The sequence below is a fragment of the Notamacropus eugenii genome, chromosome 1 (genome assembly GCF_028372415.1).
Source record: "Notamacropus eugenii isolate mMacEug1 chromosome 1, mMacEug1.pri_v2, whole genome shotgun sequence".
Classification (NCBI taxonomy): Eukaryota; Metazoa; Chordata; class Mammalia; order Diprotodontia; family Macropodidae; genus Notamacropus; species Notamacropus eugenii.
This window is the reverse complement of record NC_092872.1, coordinates 534,728,933-534,746,071: the sequence shown is the minus strand read 5'-3', so window position 1 is coordinate 534,746,071 and position 17,139 is coordinate 534,728,933. Positions and strand designations below refer to the sequence as shown.

The following is a 17,139-nucleotide window of genomic DNA, read 5'->3' as shown; positions in this document are numbered from 1 at the left end:
TAGGAAGTGGAAAAGAGGGGATGATTGTGGGCATAATATGCCAAAGGAGGAGACTGGAAGAGATAGGATAAAAGATAAAAGTGGAGTAGTTGGTCTTTGTAAGAAGGAACATGTCTTCATCAGAGATTGGAGTAAAGGATAGGATGGGGGATAGTATCAATGAGTTTTGAGATGTGAAGTAGGGGAGAAGGGGATGCTCCTAGTCAATAGTCTCCATTTTCTCAATAAAGATATAATCTTAGAGATAACCTTGTTAGGCAGACTTGTGATCATTCACATTAGACAGTTTAGAAAACAGGTAAATGTGTGCGTCGGAGGCTCCTGGGCAAAATCTGCAAACACTCAAAAGTGTTTGGTCTGAATATCTACTGTGTCAATTATAAAGATTCCAGAGACATAATTTCTGGATAATTTAGTCATTTTAGACCAAAGACAATCATGGTGGAGGTCTCACAATTTATATACCTTTGAAAAGTAGATGTTCCCCAGAATGGGAATCAGCTCTGATTGGTTAACAGTTAATGAGAGAATGAATATTACAGTGAGGAGCTAGACTTGAGCTTTGATTAAGTCATTTACTTTTTAAGTTAACTCCAGCCTTGGGCACACTGTTCAGAGAATTTATGCCTCACCCAAGCCTGAGCAGAATGCAATAGTTACCCTATACCTTGGGTGGTATCTGAACAAGAAAGTCCAGTTGAATTAGCAATATCCTTCAAGAGACTGAACTTTTAAAAATCAGGACTTCAGAGAATGAGGGGAATTCTGGATCGCTCCAAATCATTGGTTATTAATAATCATTTCTCGACCAGAGCTGAAAAGAAAATTTGACTTTCAAACACAAGAATGAAGAGAACCAGGAAAAGGTGAACAGCAAAGAGAAGTCATAAGGGACTTACTAAAGCTGAACTGTTTACATTCCTACATGGAAAGACAATATTTGTAACTCTTGAAACTTTTCAGTATCTGGGTACTGGGTGGGATTACACACACACACATGTACACACGCACACACACATAGAGACAGTGCACAGAGTGAATTGAAGAGGATGGGATCATATCTTAAAAAAAATGAAATCAAGCAGTGAGAGAGAAATATATTGGGAGGAGAAAGGGAGAAATTGAATGGGGCAAATTATCTCTCATAAAAGAGGCAAGCAAAAGACTCATTAGTGGAGGGATAAAGAGGGGAGGTGAGAGAAAAACATGGTCTACTCTCATCACATTCCACTAAAGGAAAGAATAAAATGCACACTCATTTTGGTATGAAAACCTATCTTACAATACAGGAAAGTGGGGGATAAGGGGATAAGCAGGGTGGGGGGGATGATAGAAGGGAGGGCATGGGGAGGAGGGTGCAATTTGAGGTCGACACTCATGGGGAGGGCTAGGATCAAAAGAGAATAGAAGTAATGGGGGACAGGATAGGATGGAGGGAAATATAGTTAGTCTTATACAACACAACTATTTTGGAAGTCATTTGCAAAACTACACAGATTTGGCCTATATTGAATTGCTTGCCTTCCAAAGGGAAGGGGTGGAGAGGGAGGGAGGTAAAGAAGTTGGAACTCAAAGTGTTAGGATCAACTGTCGAGTAATGTTCTTACCACTAGGAAACAAGAAATATAGGTAAAGGGGTATAGAAAGCTATCTGGCCCTACAGGACAAAAGAGAAGATGGAGACAAGGGCAGAGAGGGATGATAGAAGAGAGAGCAGATTGGTCATAGGGGCAATTAGAATGCTTGGTGTTTGGGGGGGGAGGGGATAAAAGGGGAGAAAATTTGTAACCCAAAATTTTGTGAAAATGAATGTTAAAAGTTAAATAAATAAATTAAAAAAATAATAATCATTTCTCTCATTCCCCCATATGATTTTATTGAAAGGTGCAGCTGCCTCAGTGAATCACTGATAGGACAAATGCTTCATCAAGGGTTTCTAAGTATGGGATTTAAGATGGGAGACAATGTGGGGGCAAAGGGAAAGATGGACAAGTGGTGCTTTGACAGAGTCAAAGGGGACAATCACCCTTTTGATACATTTTGACAGAATCAGAGGGGGCCAGTCCCCTTTGATAAGTAGACCTTATAGATAAAAGGGGGAAAGGGAAAAAGTAGAACAGTAAAATAAAAGTCTTATTTTCTCTCACTACAGCGGAAAAGCTAAGTAATTGAAGAATGGGTGTTGTCCAGGTTATGAAGGGTTTTGAATGCTAAATGGAGTATTTTGTATTTGACGTGGGAGATGATAGGGTGCCTCTGAAGTTGATTGAACAGCAGGGTGACACGTGGTGAACTTGTGCTTTAGGAGGATCAATTTAATAGCCAAGTGAAGGATGGATTGGAATGGGGAAAGACTTGAGGCAAGGAAAATAACTAGGTTATTGCAATTTTAAAATTGACTTGACTCCAGTGCTTTCTGACTGTGATTCTCTGTCTATCTGTTTCTATTTCCATCTCTTTCTGTATCTATCTATACCTATTATATTCTGGCTTTCTAATTTCATTGTTGTAGGGAATTCCTAATGAGGGAAGTGTACTAGTGAAGATCTGCATCTGTTCAGCAATTTAACCGTAAAAGAATTGTCTGAGACACTGAGAGGTTAAGCAACTGGCCAGAGTCTTACATCCTATATGTGGCAGGAGTTGTATGTGTTGTGTTCAGTCTAAGACATCTTGACTCTGAGCTCCGTAGTCTGTCCATTAAGACATTTTTTTGTCAATAATAACGCCACCACCACCAATTACAACCACCAGAACAACAGCAGACAACACCACCACCACCACCAAACAATTTTTTAGATAGGCCTGTGATTTCACTGATATAGGGAACCCCTATTGAGAAAATTCATTCTCCCAATGTAGATTAGTACTCGCTGTATAAGGTTTAGTATTATGGGGTTGCTTGAGGGACTGAGAGGTTAAATGTCTTGCCCAGGTCACATAGCCAGTGGTTGTCAGAGGTAAGGCAAATTTAGGGCCCTCAGTCATAGGAGTGGGCTCTCTAGACACAATGCCCTGCTTTCTCTATGAAATTTTTTGTGTGTGTATTTGTAAAACCATGGGGAATTATCATTGTTTTGTAGTGGCAGAGGCCATGCCTATAGCAGTGGAAAGAGCTCTGGATTTGGAGTCAGGGGAACTGGGTTCAAAACCATATTTTGTCACTACTCTTGTAACCTTGAGCAAATCAGTGTGAACTTTCTCATCCTTATTTTCCACATCTCTAAAATGAGAGGGTCTGACTAGGTGGACTAAGTCCCTTTTAGTTTTACATCTAAGATATTATGACCCATTTTAATAAAAGCTAATTATTTGTAATCAGCATATTAAAACATTTTAATTTTTATTCATGTTATAATTAAATAGGGAATTATAAAGGACCTTTAGAGATCATTTACTTCAGCCTCTTCTTAACCTGAATAAACTGAGGGCCTCATTGGGTTAAATGACTTGTCGAAGTCATAACTAGTTAGTTTTGAATGAGGACTTCTTCAGGTTTCTTGATTTACATTCTAGGGCTTTCTCCACTATACCTGGCATAAACTCTCATATATAGAGCTTCTGAAATATTTGAAAAGTTTGTTCAGATAAATCTCACTTTAGTCTTAATGCTCATAGTATTTGAATAACATACTTTTTTCCCTCATAAAGAATGTGTTTTGTAAGCTTCAACTTGGTGCCTTTCTCAGTCGTTCCAAACTATTGTGGAATTAATTTATTTCTTATTTCTGAATGCTTTTAGTCACTCTCAATTCTCTTTTTGTGTCCCAAGCCATTTTGGTAAAAGAATATTAACACATTTTTAGTTGTTTCACGATGAAGTTGAGATTATGTCTATGCGTGTTCTCTGCTGCAGTGAAACATGTCCTTTAGAAAGCTTCTAGTTAATAGCTGTTAATGCCTGCTTTGATGTTCACAGCTAATAGCTAGCTAGTCTGTAAACATCACATACAATTAATTTTTACATAAATTATTGGCTTCTTAAGACAGTTAAAAAGTTGTCTGGATTCAATTTATTGGCACATGACAAAAATCTTAGGAGCTGCGATTTTCTTGTTTTTCTTTTTTTAAAAGCATATAGCACATTTAAAATTGAGGTTATTAATTTCTTCTTTAATTATTTGGTTGATGTCCTAGAAACATGTTATTAAATGCCTGAAAATGACTTCTCCCATGACTTAACTTGCCTTTGCTTTTGTCACTTTGTCCCCCTCTTCCCCCATTGATGGATTCTATTTGAGATTATATTTTAAGGAAAATGAGATGAAATAATGTGAAATCTTGGCAATTTAAAACTATGAAAATTGTAGATTATGAGGAAGGAAAGATTGAAGCTGATGAGTTGTGATTCCATAATCACCAGATTCAGAGGCCTTTTCTCAATCAGCATTCTCTGTAATCTTTCTGCATCTTTGAACTTTGCTGATCACCCTTTCTTCCTTGAACTTTTAACAAGTTTAGAAACCTAGAGATTGAACATTGGGAATATATAGGAAGTAGACAGGACGGGGTGCCTGTGTAGGTATTACTGGTGTTCCTTTAGGTTGTGGAAAGAGGGGTTGGAATACAACTTTGGAAATGTAATGGATGAAGGTACTGCTTGAGTGCATTTGCTGTGAAGTAAATGAAATCAGAAAATATCCATATGTAGTCCAATAGAGAAGAATAATTGAAGCAACCAGAGAACAGAAGTGAGATTCAAAAGCCAGATGTACTAGAGTAGAGCTTCTTAAATTTTTTCCACTTATGACCGCTCAGTGCTTTTCAAACTGTGGGTCGCGATCCCATATGAGTCTAGTAGCTAGAGTACACTGTACTATACACACCCTTTCTGGAGTTGCCTCTGTGCCTTGGCTCATATTCTTTCTTTCCTTTTATATTCATATTCTAAATGCCTTTTTTTCCCCCTGCCTCCTCAGTGCTTTTCCTCCTATAAGCTGAAGAGTAGGAAACCTTATTGCTTTTTTAAGGGGACCCCTGGCAGTAACAGATTTACTCTCTGAGGTGTCTTCTTCTAGTGGAGGGGACTAGAGGAAAATATAAGTGGGGAATGGGTATCTTGTACGGTGACTGGTCTACTGGTTTTCCTCTTCCCTGGTCATCCTCTTTCCCTGGAAAATATAGATCATTATATTTCTGAAGTGATTGTGAAGGAGATTTCTGCTCAAGTTTAACTAATAAATCCCCTTAGGAACCTTCTAACTCTATAGATTTGGGATCTTAATCTCATGATTCTAATTAGTTGTTTGCTTCTACCCAGTTATCTGACAATATGCAAGTGGCGAATTATGAAATTACTGTTATGTCTGGTACTGGTTGTTTTCTTCCTTTTAAAATCTCATTTAATTTAAAAATTGGTTAAGTTGAAAACAAAACCCAGCATGGAGTATAAAACACTGATATTTAGAGTCAGCTTACAGGTAAAATAATAATATAACACCATGGAAAAGTTAAGTATGATGAAGGGGAAGGATTTTAGTAATGTTTTGAAAGTGATGAAGGGACATGCTTTAGAAAGGTAAGCACTGGCTCCAATCATGATAGTACTGCCTTGGAAGGTGCCTTTTGGGGTGTATACATTCATTCTTGTTTATAGAAATTTGTTTATAGAAGTCATAATTCTTTGTTTATAGAAGTCATAATTCTTAGAGAATCTCAGAAGGGGACTTCTGCAGATAAAGAAATCCTAATGACTATCTTACAGGGTTGAGATTTATACAAGTAATGTGGTGTCTAGACTGGCTGTTTTAACTATTCGTGAAGAATTTTAAAAAATCTTTACTCTAAAAGAGGCAATGTGGGCTTTAACTACCTAGAGTAGATTGATTTCATTGTCTTCACTTCTTGAGTTTTCATTTTATTGCTTATCTCACTGAGCTTTATTGCTTTTCCTAATCAAATATTTTTAAAAATTGTCCATATCGGTATAGGATAATCTTAAAATCAACCTATGCTAGACAAATGTTTGTTAATTATTATCAGGTTTGCTTTTATCAAAAACTTTTGTTGAATGAGAATCATTATTGCTTTTTCTGAAGCTTTTCATTCAGAACTTAAGCTTTTGTACGCTATTGCTATAACCAGAATCTGTTCCATGATTGACATACTTGATAATATTGATGATTTTACAATATACCATGAGATACGATATTGTTATAGTAAGTGCTTTACATAAATTATTTCATTTTGTTCCTATAACTGCCTAACAGATGGAATAGGTATTATCTCCATTTTTTATATGAAGAAACTGAAACTCAGAGAGTTTCACTTGTCTGGGATCACACAGGAGGTGGTAGATTGGAAACTTGAGCCTAGTTGTTTGGACCTCAAGTCCAGGGCTTTTGTCCATTGTTTCATGCTGCCTCACCATTAGGAATATGGTCACTCTTGTTTTTTTCTTATTAATCATAGTAGGAAGCTCCATCAGTTTTGGAATATATTCCAAACACACTTTTTATCTTCCTGTATGTTTGCTTCTTATAAATAACTTAAGTATAGATATATACACACAGTTTAGGAAAATGGAAAATGAAATTGTTTGCTTTCTCTTTTACTGTTATAAATTGAACAATAAAGAATTGAAATAGAATATTTAGGGTTAACTTATCGAGTTTGACCTTGTAGGATGAAGGTATTACTGCTGATGGTTGAAAATAAATTAAAATGTTGACAGAAATTTAACAAGTCAGTATATAATAGATACTATTGGGGAAGTTGTAGAATTACCATTTTGTTTGAGGTTTGGTCTTCTCTGATATTTGATGTACGTATCATGATACAAAATTATGAGCTTTTTAATAATAAATTTGAATAGTTTTTATGTAGTTAATTATGCTTTCTTGTTAATATGATGTGTTAGCTCACTTGGAACATAGTCTTTTAGTGGGTTCACTTTCTATACAGTTCAGTTAGCTTTTCCAAAATTACAGAATGGAATCTTATAAAATGCATATTATAGGTAACAGAGGGGACTAAATAAGCGTATGGACAGAATACTAAAAATTCATTATGAAAAATTCATTATGACTGAAAAAACGCTTTTGACATACTAAAGATATAGTATGTTGTGTATAGTAAGTACCTAATAAAAACATTTTTCATTTATTCAATTTATAAACATTGTAATTTAGTAGTCAGAAATGAATAAGTAATATATATATGTTACATACGCATGTGTATTCACTTATCTGTGAAGTATTAAATTGCCAAATATTTTTATTTGTTGTTAGCCATTTTTCAGTCATGTTCATCTCTTCATGACCTCATTTGGAGTTTTCTTGGCTAAGGTACTGGAGTAGTTTTCCATTTCCTACTCCCTCTAGCTCATTTTACAGATAAGGAGACTGAGGCTAATAGGGTTAAGGGACTTGTTCAGGGTCACGCAGCTAGTTAAATGTCTGAGCTCAGATTTGAACTCATTAGATGAGTCTTTCTGACTCTAGGCCCACTGTACCACCTAGCCACCCAACTAGTTTTATAGTCTTATTCAGAAGTTAATAGAGAGACTTGGGATCTGACCCTTCTGTCACCATCCATATGACATGGTGAGCCCTTTTCACTATTGCAGTATTTTCACGTTGGCAAAAAGAACCCACACAGGTATAGATTTAGGGCTTTTAAAGTGGCTAATAAAACACTTAAGAATAGTAATAAAAAGTTAATTCATAGTAACTAATGTTCAGTAGTGAGTTAAAGATTAAAAAATAATTACTTTTTTTTTAGTTCAAACTGCTTATTAACACAATTATTTTTACATGTAGGAGGTTTGGTTTTTATGGATTCAATTGTTTGAGCTCTGAATCAAACCTCTTTGTTTTTGGTCCCATACGACAAGTTGTAGATGATCCTACATATTTACAAATGCATGAATTTCTATAGATGGGCATTTATGTAGTTTCAGATCCTCAGACATCTTTAGAAGTCTCTGAATTTTTTTCAGAATCATCTTTTATGAATGATTTTCTTGGAGGCACATAATCAGTGTATAAAGAACATGGGTCAATTTGTAGAGGTAGCATAGTATTTTAGATTAAATTCAAAAACAAATCTAAAGCTTTCAACTAACTGTATCTGAGAAGCCCTATGAAAAATATTGTTGGTAGTATAGATAGTATAGATAATTTAAAGCTGTTACTGAACTTTGCTAGTTGAGTAGCATGCTACCAAATGGTGAATTGTTCTATATTCAAAATGAAATTTTACTCTATATTTCAAAATCATTCAGTATTTCAAATTAAAAAAAAAAATTCAGCTCTGAGTTGACTTTAACTCTCTTTCTGTAATTGGTAATTTATTTTTTAAGGAGACTTACTTATTGTTTCCTTCAAGTATATTGCTGTGTGGAGAGAGATTTTATAATGTAAGATTAACATTTAAAGGTAGAATTGCAGTGTTTTGAATAGCAAATAGAAACTTAAGTTAGAACATGAATTCTTCAGTTTTGGTATGTGCACTTTAATAATAATATATGTATTTTGATAACTACATTTCAATATAATTGGTTTCCTTTGTACTTTGTAATCCTATGGATTTCATTTAAAGCATTTACAAACATTTTGAGAAGGGGTCCACAGGCTTTTCCAGACTTCCAAAGGTGTGTGTGACACAAACAAGGTTAAGAACCCTAAAAAAAAACTTTTGATGTATACTTTAATTTTCTTTGATAAAGCAGAGTTTGTTTTTGGTCTTCTGAAAATCTGAATTATCTTTTCCTAGAGCTTTTGTTTCTCCTTACGATGCTGAGAATCCTCAGATGGCTTTACTTTGCTTAAGTAGAACAGTCTTATTTATTAATTCTTTTTAGAGCTTATTGGAAACGATAAGTTTCCAAGTCATTAACAATGAAACACATGATGGAGCTGCCAACTTTATACATTCGTTAAATATTTGTATGAGATATTTGAGTAATCCTTCCAAAGTGTGACATTAGTTTTTTTTAATTTTTTCTCTTTCATGGTAATAGTTACTATGAATGTAAAAATAGATTCTTTGTTGTCAGCTATTTATTATGTTCAGAAATAACTATTATTGTTTCCTTTGGCATCATGTGTACCTTGTTGTTGCTGTTGTGTTTGTCCTTCGTTCTCAAAGAGGACCATGACATCAAGAGGATGACATGACTTGCAGTTGACTTTGATTTGAGTGAGGGAGGGCTGTGCGAGGTCAGGTACAATAATAGTCTTAAGACATTGTTAGACTGTTTGAAAACACAGTCCCCAAAGTCATTATTCTGTTGTGGATTTCTGTATGTTCACTCAGCCTTGTCCCCCATGCTTGAAATACTTTTCCTCTTCAATTCTACATCTTTCTTTCAAGGTTTTACTCACATACTTTCTGTTTCTTGAATTCTTCCTTGATCAACCCTAGCAATTGTTAGTAATCATAGAATCACATTAATGAGGTCATAGATTTAGAGCTGTAAAGGATTGGAGATGAAACTACTTATCTTACAAACGAGTGAATTGAAACTCAGAATATAGTGATGGCTTGCCCAAAATCACACAAATAGTAAGTGACAGAGGCAGGACTTGAACTCAGTTCTTCTAACTTTAAAATCAGTTTATAAAAAAATAATTATACCTCATCTCTGTTCCATTACTTTGTATTTGTTTATTTGTCTTGTTTTCTTCCAGAAGAACCTTGAGAATAGAGATGTTTTGTGGGGAGGTCTTTGTAACCCTAATTCATAGCATAATGCATGTAATAGGTATATGGTAGGTCTATTGAATTCAATTACATTCTATTTTTATCACTTCTCTTTTTTTTCAGGTCCTCAACTGAATGCACAATTAGAAGGTTGGCTTTCACAAGTACAGTCCACAAAAAGACCTGCTAGAGCCATTATTGCCCCGTAAGTTTTAAGTATACTTTTATTGCACTGCAAGTTTGAAGCATATGTGTATGGTGCCTTTCATGTGTCTATTTCTGATAAAGAAATTTAGAAACTGAATCATTCTTTATAAAGAACTTACTAGGGAAGTATGCCAGAAGAAAGTACAACCTATAATTTCCATGCCGTCACATAGTTTGAAAGACATTAATTTGTTTCCTTAGTTGTAATGTTTTAAAAACTTTTAAATGCTGTCCATTATGGAGGGATAATAAAGACTTGAGGCACCTAGGTGATAGTTAGGTAGATAGGTTAGAGTGCTGGGCCTGTTGTCAGAAAGACCTATCTTCCTGAGTTAAAATCTGAGCTCAGACACATTCTAACTCTGTGACACTGGGCATGTCACTTAACCCTGTTTGCTTCAGTTTCCTCATCTGTAAAATGAGCTGGAAAAGGAAATGGCAAAACACTCTAATATCTTTGCCAAGAAAACCCCAAATAGAATCATGAAGAGTTGGGCATGACTGAAACAACTGAACAGCAACAATGAGTTCTTAAATTTAGCTATGCTGAATGGATGATATGTGTATTAAAAGGGAATAAGTACTATTACATTTTAAAAATGTCCTTCTGTCTTAAGAAACATAATTCTTACAATTAAAAATATACTTTAATATGATACTGAGAAAGATGAAGTATGTTTTTCACACTGCAAATGTGGAAATTGAGCCAAGTCCACATGAAATTATATCATAGTTAACTGCTTGTGAAAGAGTAGCCAGACTTATCTCCTTCTGTTGGCTAATTTTGAAATTTTCATGAACATTTTAAGTGCATTATAAGTACATACACATTTCTTCTATACATATAGACATATATAAATAATATCTATATTTTATGTTTGGGAATCTTAAACTTTAGCTTGGTCTGTTAAATATAATGGTATTATGTTAGGATTTAAGTTCCTTGAGGACACGTGACTCTCTTATCTAATCCATGATTCTTCCCCACTATCTATTATAGTGTCTTGCACATAGTCAACAAGCATTTATTAAATATCTACAATGATCCAGGCACTTTGCTAAGCATTAGGGACAATCTTTGCCCTTAAGGAGCTCCCAGTCTAAATTGCAGATGACTATTTACAAAAACACGGAAAGACTTCTTGCAAGAGGTAGGACTTTTCTAAGACTTGAAAAGAAACCAGAGAAGCTGAGAGGCTGAAGTGAATAGGGACAGAATACCAAACCTGGGAGAAGTCAGTGACAATGCCTGTAGTCAGGAGATGGAGTATGCAGTGTTTTAACAAATATCAGGAGGCAAGTATCACTGCATCTTGTAGTACATGGAAGTAAATAAGATGGAAGGAGACTGGAAAAATAGGAGTCAGGCCAGGTAATGAAAGGCTTTGAATGCCAAACAAAGAATTTTATATTTGATCCATTGGGATTATTGAATAGAACTGTGGGAAAGAAGTTTCACCCATTCAGATCCACAATCATTATTATTTTTTAAATCTTTTATTTGATTATTATGATTTATTATTTATTTATTTTAAACGTTCTTTTCTTTTTAAATTTTGAGTTCCAAATTCTTCCCCTCTTTATCACCTTCTCCCAGTCCAATTATATATGTGAAATTTTGTAAAACATTTCCATATTGATCATATCTCAAAAAAAAGTCAAGAAAAATGAGAAAATTATACTTAGGTTTACACTCAGAGTTCATCACTTCTCTCACTGGAAGTGGATAGCATTTTTTCATCATGAGTCCTTTGGAATTGTCTTGGATCATAGTATTAATCAGAGTAGTCAAGTCTTTCACAGTTGGTCGTCATTACAACATTGCTGTTACTGTGCACAATGATCTCCCAGTTCTCCCTTCATTTTGCATCAGTCATATAGGTCTTGCCATGTTTTTCAGAAACTACCCCTTGTCATTTCTTGTAGCACAATAGTACTCCATCATAATGATATGCTCATGATAACATGTTCAGCCATTCCCCAATTGATGATTTCCCCCTTGATTTCCAATTCTTTGCTATCACAAAGAACTGATATGAATGTTTTTGTACATATAAGTCCTCTTTTCTTTGATCTCTTTGGGATACAGATCTAATAGTGGTAGTGCTGGGTCAAAGGGTATGCTTTTATAGCTCTTTGGGCATAGTTCCTAATTGTTCTACAGAATGATTGGAACAGTTGACTACTCTATCAGCAGTTCACTAGTGCACCTATTTTTTCCCTCATCTTCTCCAGCATTTATCCTTTTTGATGGGTGTGAGGTGGCATGTCAGTATTGTTTCACTTTGCATTTCTCTAATCAATGATTTAAGAGCATTTTTTTCATTTAACTATAAATAGTTTTGATTTCTTCTAAAAACTGCCTGTTTATATCCTTTGACTATTTATCGTTTGGGAAATCTGCAATTCATTTTACAGCTGAGTGGAGGATAGACTAAAGTGGGGAGAGACTTGCGGCTGAGTGGCCACCAATAAGACATTGCAATAGACCAGACAGACATGAGATGGTGAGGGACCTGCACCGGAGTGGTGACAGCATCAAAGGACAGATGTTACAAAGGTAGAAAATAGAGGACTTGGCAACTGATTGGATGCAGGGGATGAGAAAGCCTGAGGAATCAAAGATGATGTCTAGGTTGTGAGCCTGCATCCCTGGGAGGATGGATGTACTCTTGACCAAAATAGAAAAATTAGGAAGAGAGTAGTAGTTGTTTGCCAAATGTTCACTGAATTGAAAAAATCCCAGCAACCTCAAAGTATTTCATATTATGGATCCCCAGTCAAAATGTTAGTTCTGTTAAAACATGGAAAAATTTGTAGTATATCCAGAGAACATTATTTTATCATGACTTTCAGAAGTAGCTCTTGGATTTCTATCTTCATAGTATTTGAAGTAAAGAATAATAACAGATGTACAATAACTACATTAGGTGAACTAACTTTTTTTATGAGAAAATGCTGATGCTTTATAATTGGAAAGTCTTTTGTTTTTTTTAGTTTGTCTTCTAAATTGTATCTATAAAAAGACTGCTGCTGTTTAAATCAAATTTTAAGACCTTTCAGGAAAACGATCTTTATTGAAAACCATGTTTTTGGTGGGGGATGCAGGGGGAGGTACATGTAGCCCAGATTTCCTTACACCAAAGCATGGTGTCAGAATTGTATAAACTTAGTCTTTGTTGAAAAACATTCAGTGGAACAGATGGCATCACATCTTTTTATTGTGTTCCATAGTAATTGAGATTCCTACTGCTAATGTGATCAAATATCCAGGCATTAGGTATTTGGCTTCTAGCAGTTGTTGGGTTGTTTTTTTTATTTTTTATTTTTATATTTAAGCATGACAGAAGTAGTTTCTGCCACTTTGGTGATTATTTTTTGGTTGAGTCCAATCAGAGGGCAAATGGCAGTCATGGTTGCAAGTCTCCTTTCTTTGACTGGCGTCTTGGCCTCTTTTTTTTCCAGTGAAGTTTGAAATGTTTTCGGTCTGGTACAGGGTGAGTTTTGAGCATTCCTCTTGGTTTTAAGGAACTTTAGTCAGTGTTCCATTTCTGTGCTTAGGTGGCTCTCAGCCTCCAGGTGGTCAGTTTCCTGTGCCAGGCCTGGGGGCGATACAAAGGTAAAAGTGAAAATAGCTTCCTGCCATCAATTAGAATACTGTTTAGTTAGTGGAAACTATTCCCAAGACCTCCACTTAAGATGGTTGCACCCAGGCAAGTCAGCTCTTCATTTTCGACATAGCTCTATTCCTTTGGACTTTCTCCATCATCGTCCTCACTTCACACCATCCATCCCTCCCAGCCCTTCTCCATCTTTTTGTGTGTTATCTTCCCTCATTTAGATGTAAGCATCTAGTATTGGTATCCTCAGTACTTACTTAACCCAATGCCTGGGACATAATAGGGGCTTAATAAATGTTTATTGATCGATTGACTTATGGATACATACATAGGTATATACAAAGAAGATACAAAACAAAGATACAAAATAAAGTTATTTTTATGGAAAAGTGCTGGGGTACTTTTATGGTGAGTGGGGTGGATGACAGAGATCAGGAAGGGCCCCATGCAGAAAGTTGTGCTTGAGGTGATCCTTGAAGGATAGGGTTTCTGAGAGAATGGAAGGGAAGGAGATAGTAGCTATTCTGGGGTCAGCCAATACAAAGATAAGAAGGTAAGAAACAGCAAGGAAAATCAGTTTGATTGGACTAGATTAGTTTTACTTTATAGTTTCAAGTGGTATTGGTACATGTAAATAGTTCATATATCACTCTTTTACTATTCTTATATGTGGAGGTCCCACACATGTGCTAATTTGGGTCTGACCATTAACACCAAGAAAACAGGTTTTTCTTGCCAGCCAGCACTTCATGGTATATACTCAGCTACAACAAATGGAGAAATTTTGAATGCTGTGCATAAGTTGATTTACCTTGGCAGTATACTTTCCAGAGATGTACATGTAGGTCATAAGATTGACACACATATTGCTGGAGCTACCTCAGTGTTTGGGAAGCTCCAAAGGAAGGTGTGGGAATGAAGAGGTATTAGGTTGCCTACCAAACTGAAGGTCTACAGAGCTATTGTGCTGACTGCATTGTTGTATGCCTGTAAAACCTGGACAGTCTACCAGTGACATGCCAGGATATTGAATTGCTTCTGTTTGAATTGTCTTAGGAAAATTCTGAAGATCACCTGGCAAGATAAAGTACCAGGCACTTAAACATTCAAACTCTACTGCAGAGAGGGTAAACTCTGATGGTCTGACCAACTTGTTTGAATGCCAAATGTATATGTGCCTAAAAGACTATTTTTCAGAGAACTCATACAAGGTGAATGCTCACATGGAGGTCAGAAGAAGTTATACAAGGATACTCTCAAGGTCTTTCTGAAGAACTTTGGAATCAATTGTGAGACATGGTAGACATTGGCACAGGATCCAGCATCAAGGAAGGCAGTCTTTAAGCAAAGCAGACTTGCAGTAGCTCAAAAGAAATCTGATGTGCAAATTTAAAGACATCTTTATTCTGAACATTCATAGTGAACTGTTTGTGCTCAACCTCTAATAGGGCCTTTGGAGCTCATATTGGTCTGATCAGCCACAGTTGTTGGACACACTGTACGTTGACCCCGATATCGTGATGTCATTTTGATCATCTTCAAATACAAAGGACAACAATCATTCTTATGTGTGGCAGCGTGCAAAGATATTTAAACACTTGTAGGCATAATGGAAAGTTATGCAGGTATGCCTTATTGTGAAAGAGAAGGAAGCACCACTTAAATTACAGATAATTATGGAATTGGGGGATAGAATATTATATGTGTATTCTAAAAAGTTATGTAACACTTTCCCTAGTGCCTTATTAGTAGGTACTAAATAAATTTGTTGTTTTAGATTTATTTCTTTATAAAAGGATTTTTTTCAGTATGCAGTACAGGTTAAAAGTACAATAAAATAAGTGCAAAGTGCAGTATTAATTCAACAAAAAGAACTTCTGAGATGATTTCACATTGGAGAGAACATGAATAGCTTTGTCTGGGAGATCATATTTGAAGTAGATCTTAAAAGATGTTAGGGATTGGGCAGTTTGAGAGACAGCTGATGTCATAGACAGAGTGAAAGGCATGAGCAAAAAGAATGGAATAGGTAACCAATGGATTATTATCATGTTTTAATGAATAGAAGTTAGTCATTTTGACTGGAGCATAGAATGTGTGAGGGGGATATGCAGTCAAATTTTGGAGGGCTTTGAATGCCAAGCAAAGCAATCTAGACCTTATTTAGCAGAAAACAAGGTGCCATTAAAGGTTTTTTAGTAAAGGGGTAATATGTATAATACAGAGATATGCTTTAGGAAGATTAATCTGACTATTGGAATATTTGATGTTTGCAAGGACAAAAGAGATTGTTTCACAAGTTGAAATAGAGGAGGAAATAGTGTTAAGGATGTTATCAGAGAGAAGAAGGTGGCCTAGTCACTCCTGTCATGAGAGCAGGTAATAACTTATGGATAACCTGTGTGCCCCATTGGTTTACATGCAGTGTCAAGCTTCTTGAGGGCAGGAAAGACTTCATTTTTGTCTTTGTATCTTCAGTACCTTATGTCTGGGGCAGCTAGGTGGTGCAGTGGATAGAGCACCAGTGCAGGAGTTAGGAGGACCTGAGTTCAAATCTCACCTCAGACACTTGACACTCACTAGCTGTGTGACTTTGGGCAAATCACTTAACCCCAATTGCCTCATCCTGGATCATCTTCAGTCTTCCTGATGATATCTGGTCACTGAATTCAGATGGCTCTGGAGGAGAAGTGAAGTTGGTAACCTGCACAGCCCTCTTTCTCACTCAAAACAAAGTCAAATGCAAATCATGTCATTATTTCTCTGATGGCATGGTTTTCTTCGGCAATGAAGGAGAACACACACAGCTAATTCTCTCTCCCTAAATGAGCATCTGACCAAGGTCTCCCAGTGCATCCTGGGTCATCTCCAGTCATCCTGATGAATATCTGGTTACTGGATTCAGATGGCTCTGGAGGAGAAGTGAGGCTAGTGACCTGCACAGCCCTCTTTCTCACTCAAAACAAAGTCAAGTGCAAGTCATGTCATTATTTCTCTAATGGCATGGTCTTCTTCCACAACGAAGGACGAACACATACACAGTGCCTGTAATTCACAGAACCAATGAAGGATGAGGTTTGACCCTGTTCCTCCATGACTTTATGTTCACAATACGTACTTAATAATACTTGTTGAAAAAATTAATGAAAGCACCCTAAGTTCATTTATTGGATTCTCTATAGAGGAGTCCTTCGAGAATACGGATAAAAATAGCACAGGACGAGGTATAGGCTGTTATCTGTACCTTTGGAGAGAGTACTTGCTTTAACTGAAAGCTGTTAAAGTGCTAAAGTATGGTCAAAGTGCCTAGCTTTGTTCTTGAGCCTTAGAGATCACAGGCTTTAGTAAGATACTTTGGATTGAGATCAGAGGTGGACATTAGGAGCAGTGGGAGGCAATTATGACAATAATGGATGTGTATATAGTGCTTTAAGGTTTACCAAGTAATTGATGTGTGTTATCTCATTTGAGCCTCTATTAATCCTGTGAGATGAGCAATCTCTATTTTACAGTTGAATAATTTGAGGCTTAGAAAGCTTAAGTGATTTGACCATGAACCTTCTAGTGTTAGAGCTGATATTTATGTCCAGGTCTTCCTTATTTCAACTTCAGTTGTGTTATGTCACATTACCTCTGGTAAAGACATAAATAGAGCAAAAAAGTAATT

General features: G+C 36.0%; 1 protein-coding gene across 5 annotated transcripts in view; it reads left to right on the top strand.

Moving 5' to 3' along the window:
* Positions 1 to 17,139, top strand: part of MEMO1 (mediator of cell motility 1) — a 119,146-nt gene that overhangs the window by 36,018 nt on the left and 65,989 nt on the right. For 4 of the 5 annotated variants that reach the window (XM_072634118.1, XM_072634116.1, XM_072634119.1 and 1 more), the window contains exon 2: positions 9,769 to 9,850. The exons of the other annotated variant lie outside the window; for it this stretch is intronic. Coding sequence is in view for 1 of the 4 variants with exons in the window: in XM_072634116.1 (XP_072490217.1) it covers positions 9,769 to 9,850 (82 nt within the window). In the remaining 3 variants the exon portion in view is untranslated. The remainder of the gene's footprint in view (positions 1 to 9,768; positions 9,851 to 17,139) is intronic. 5 annotated transcript variants of the gene reach the window in all.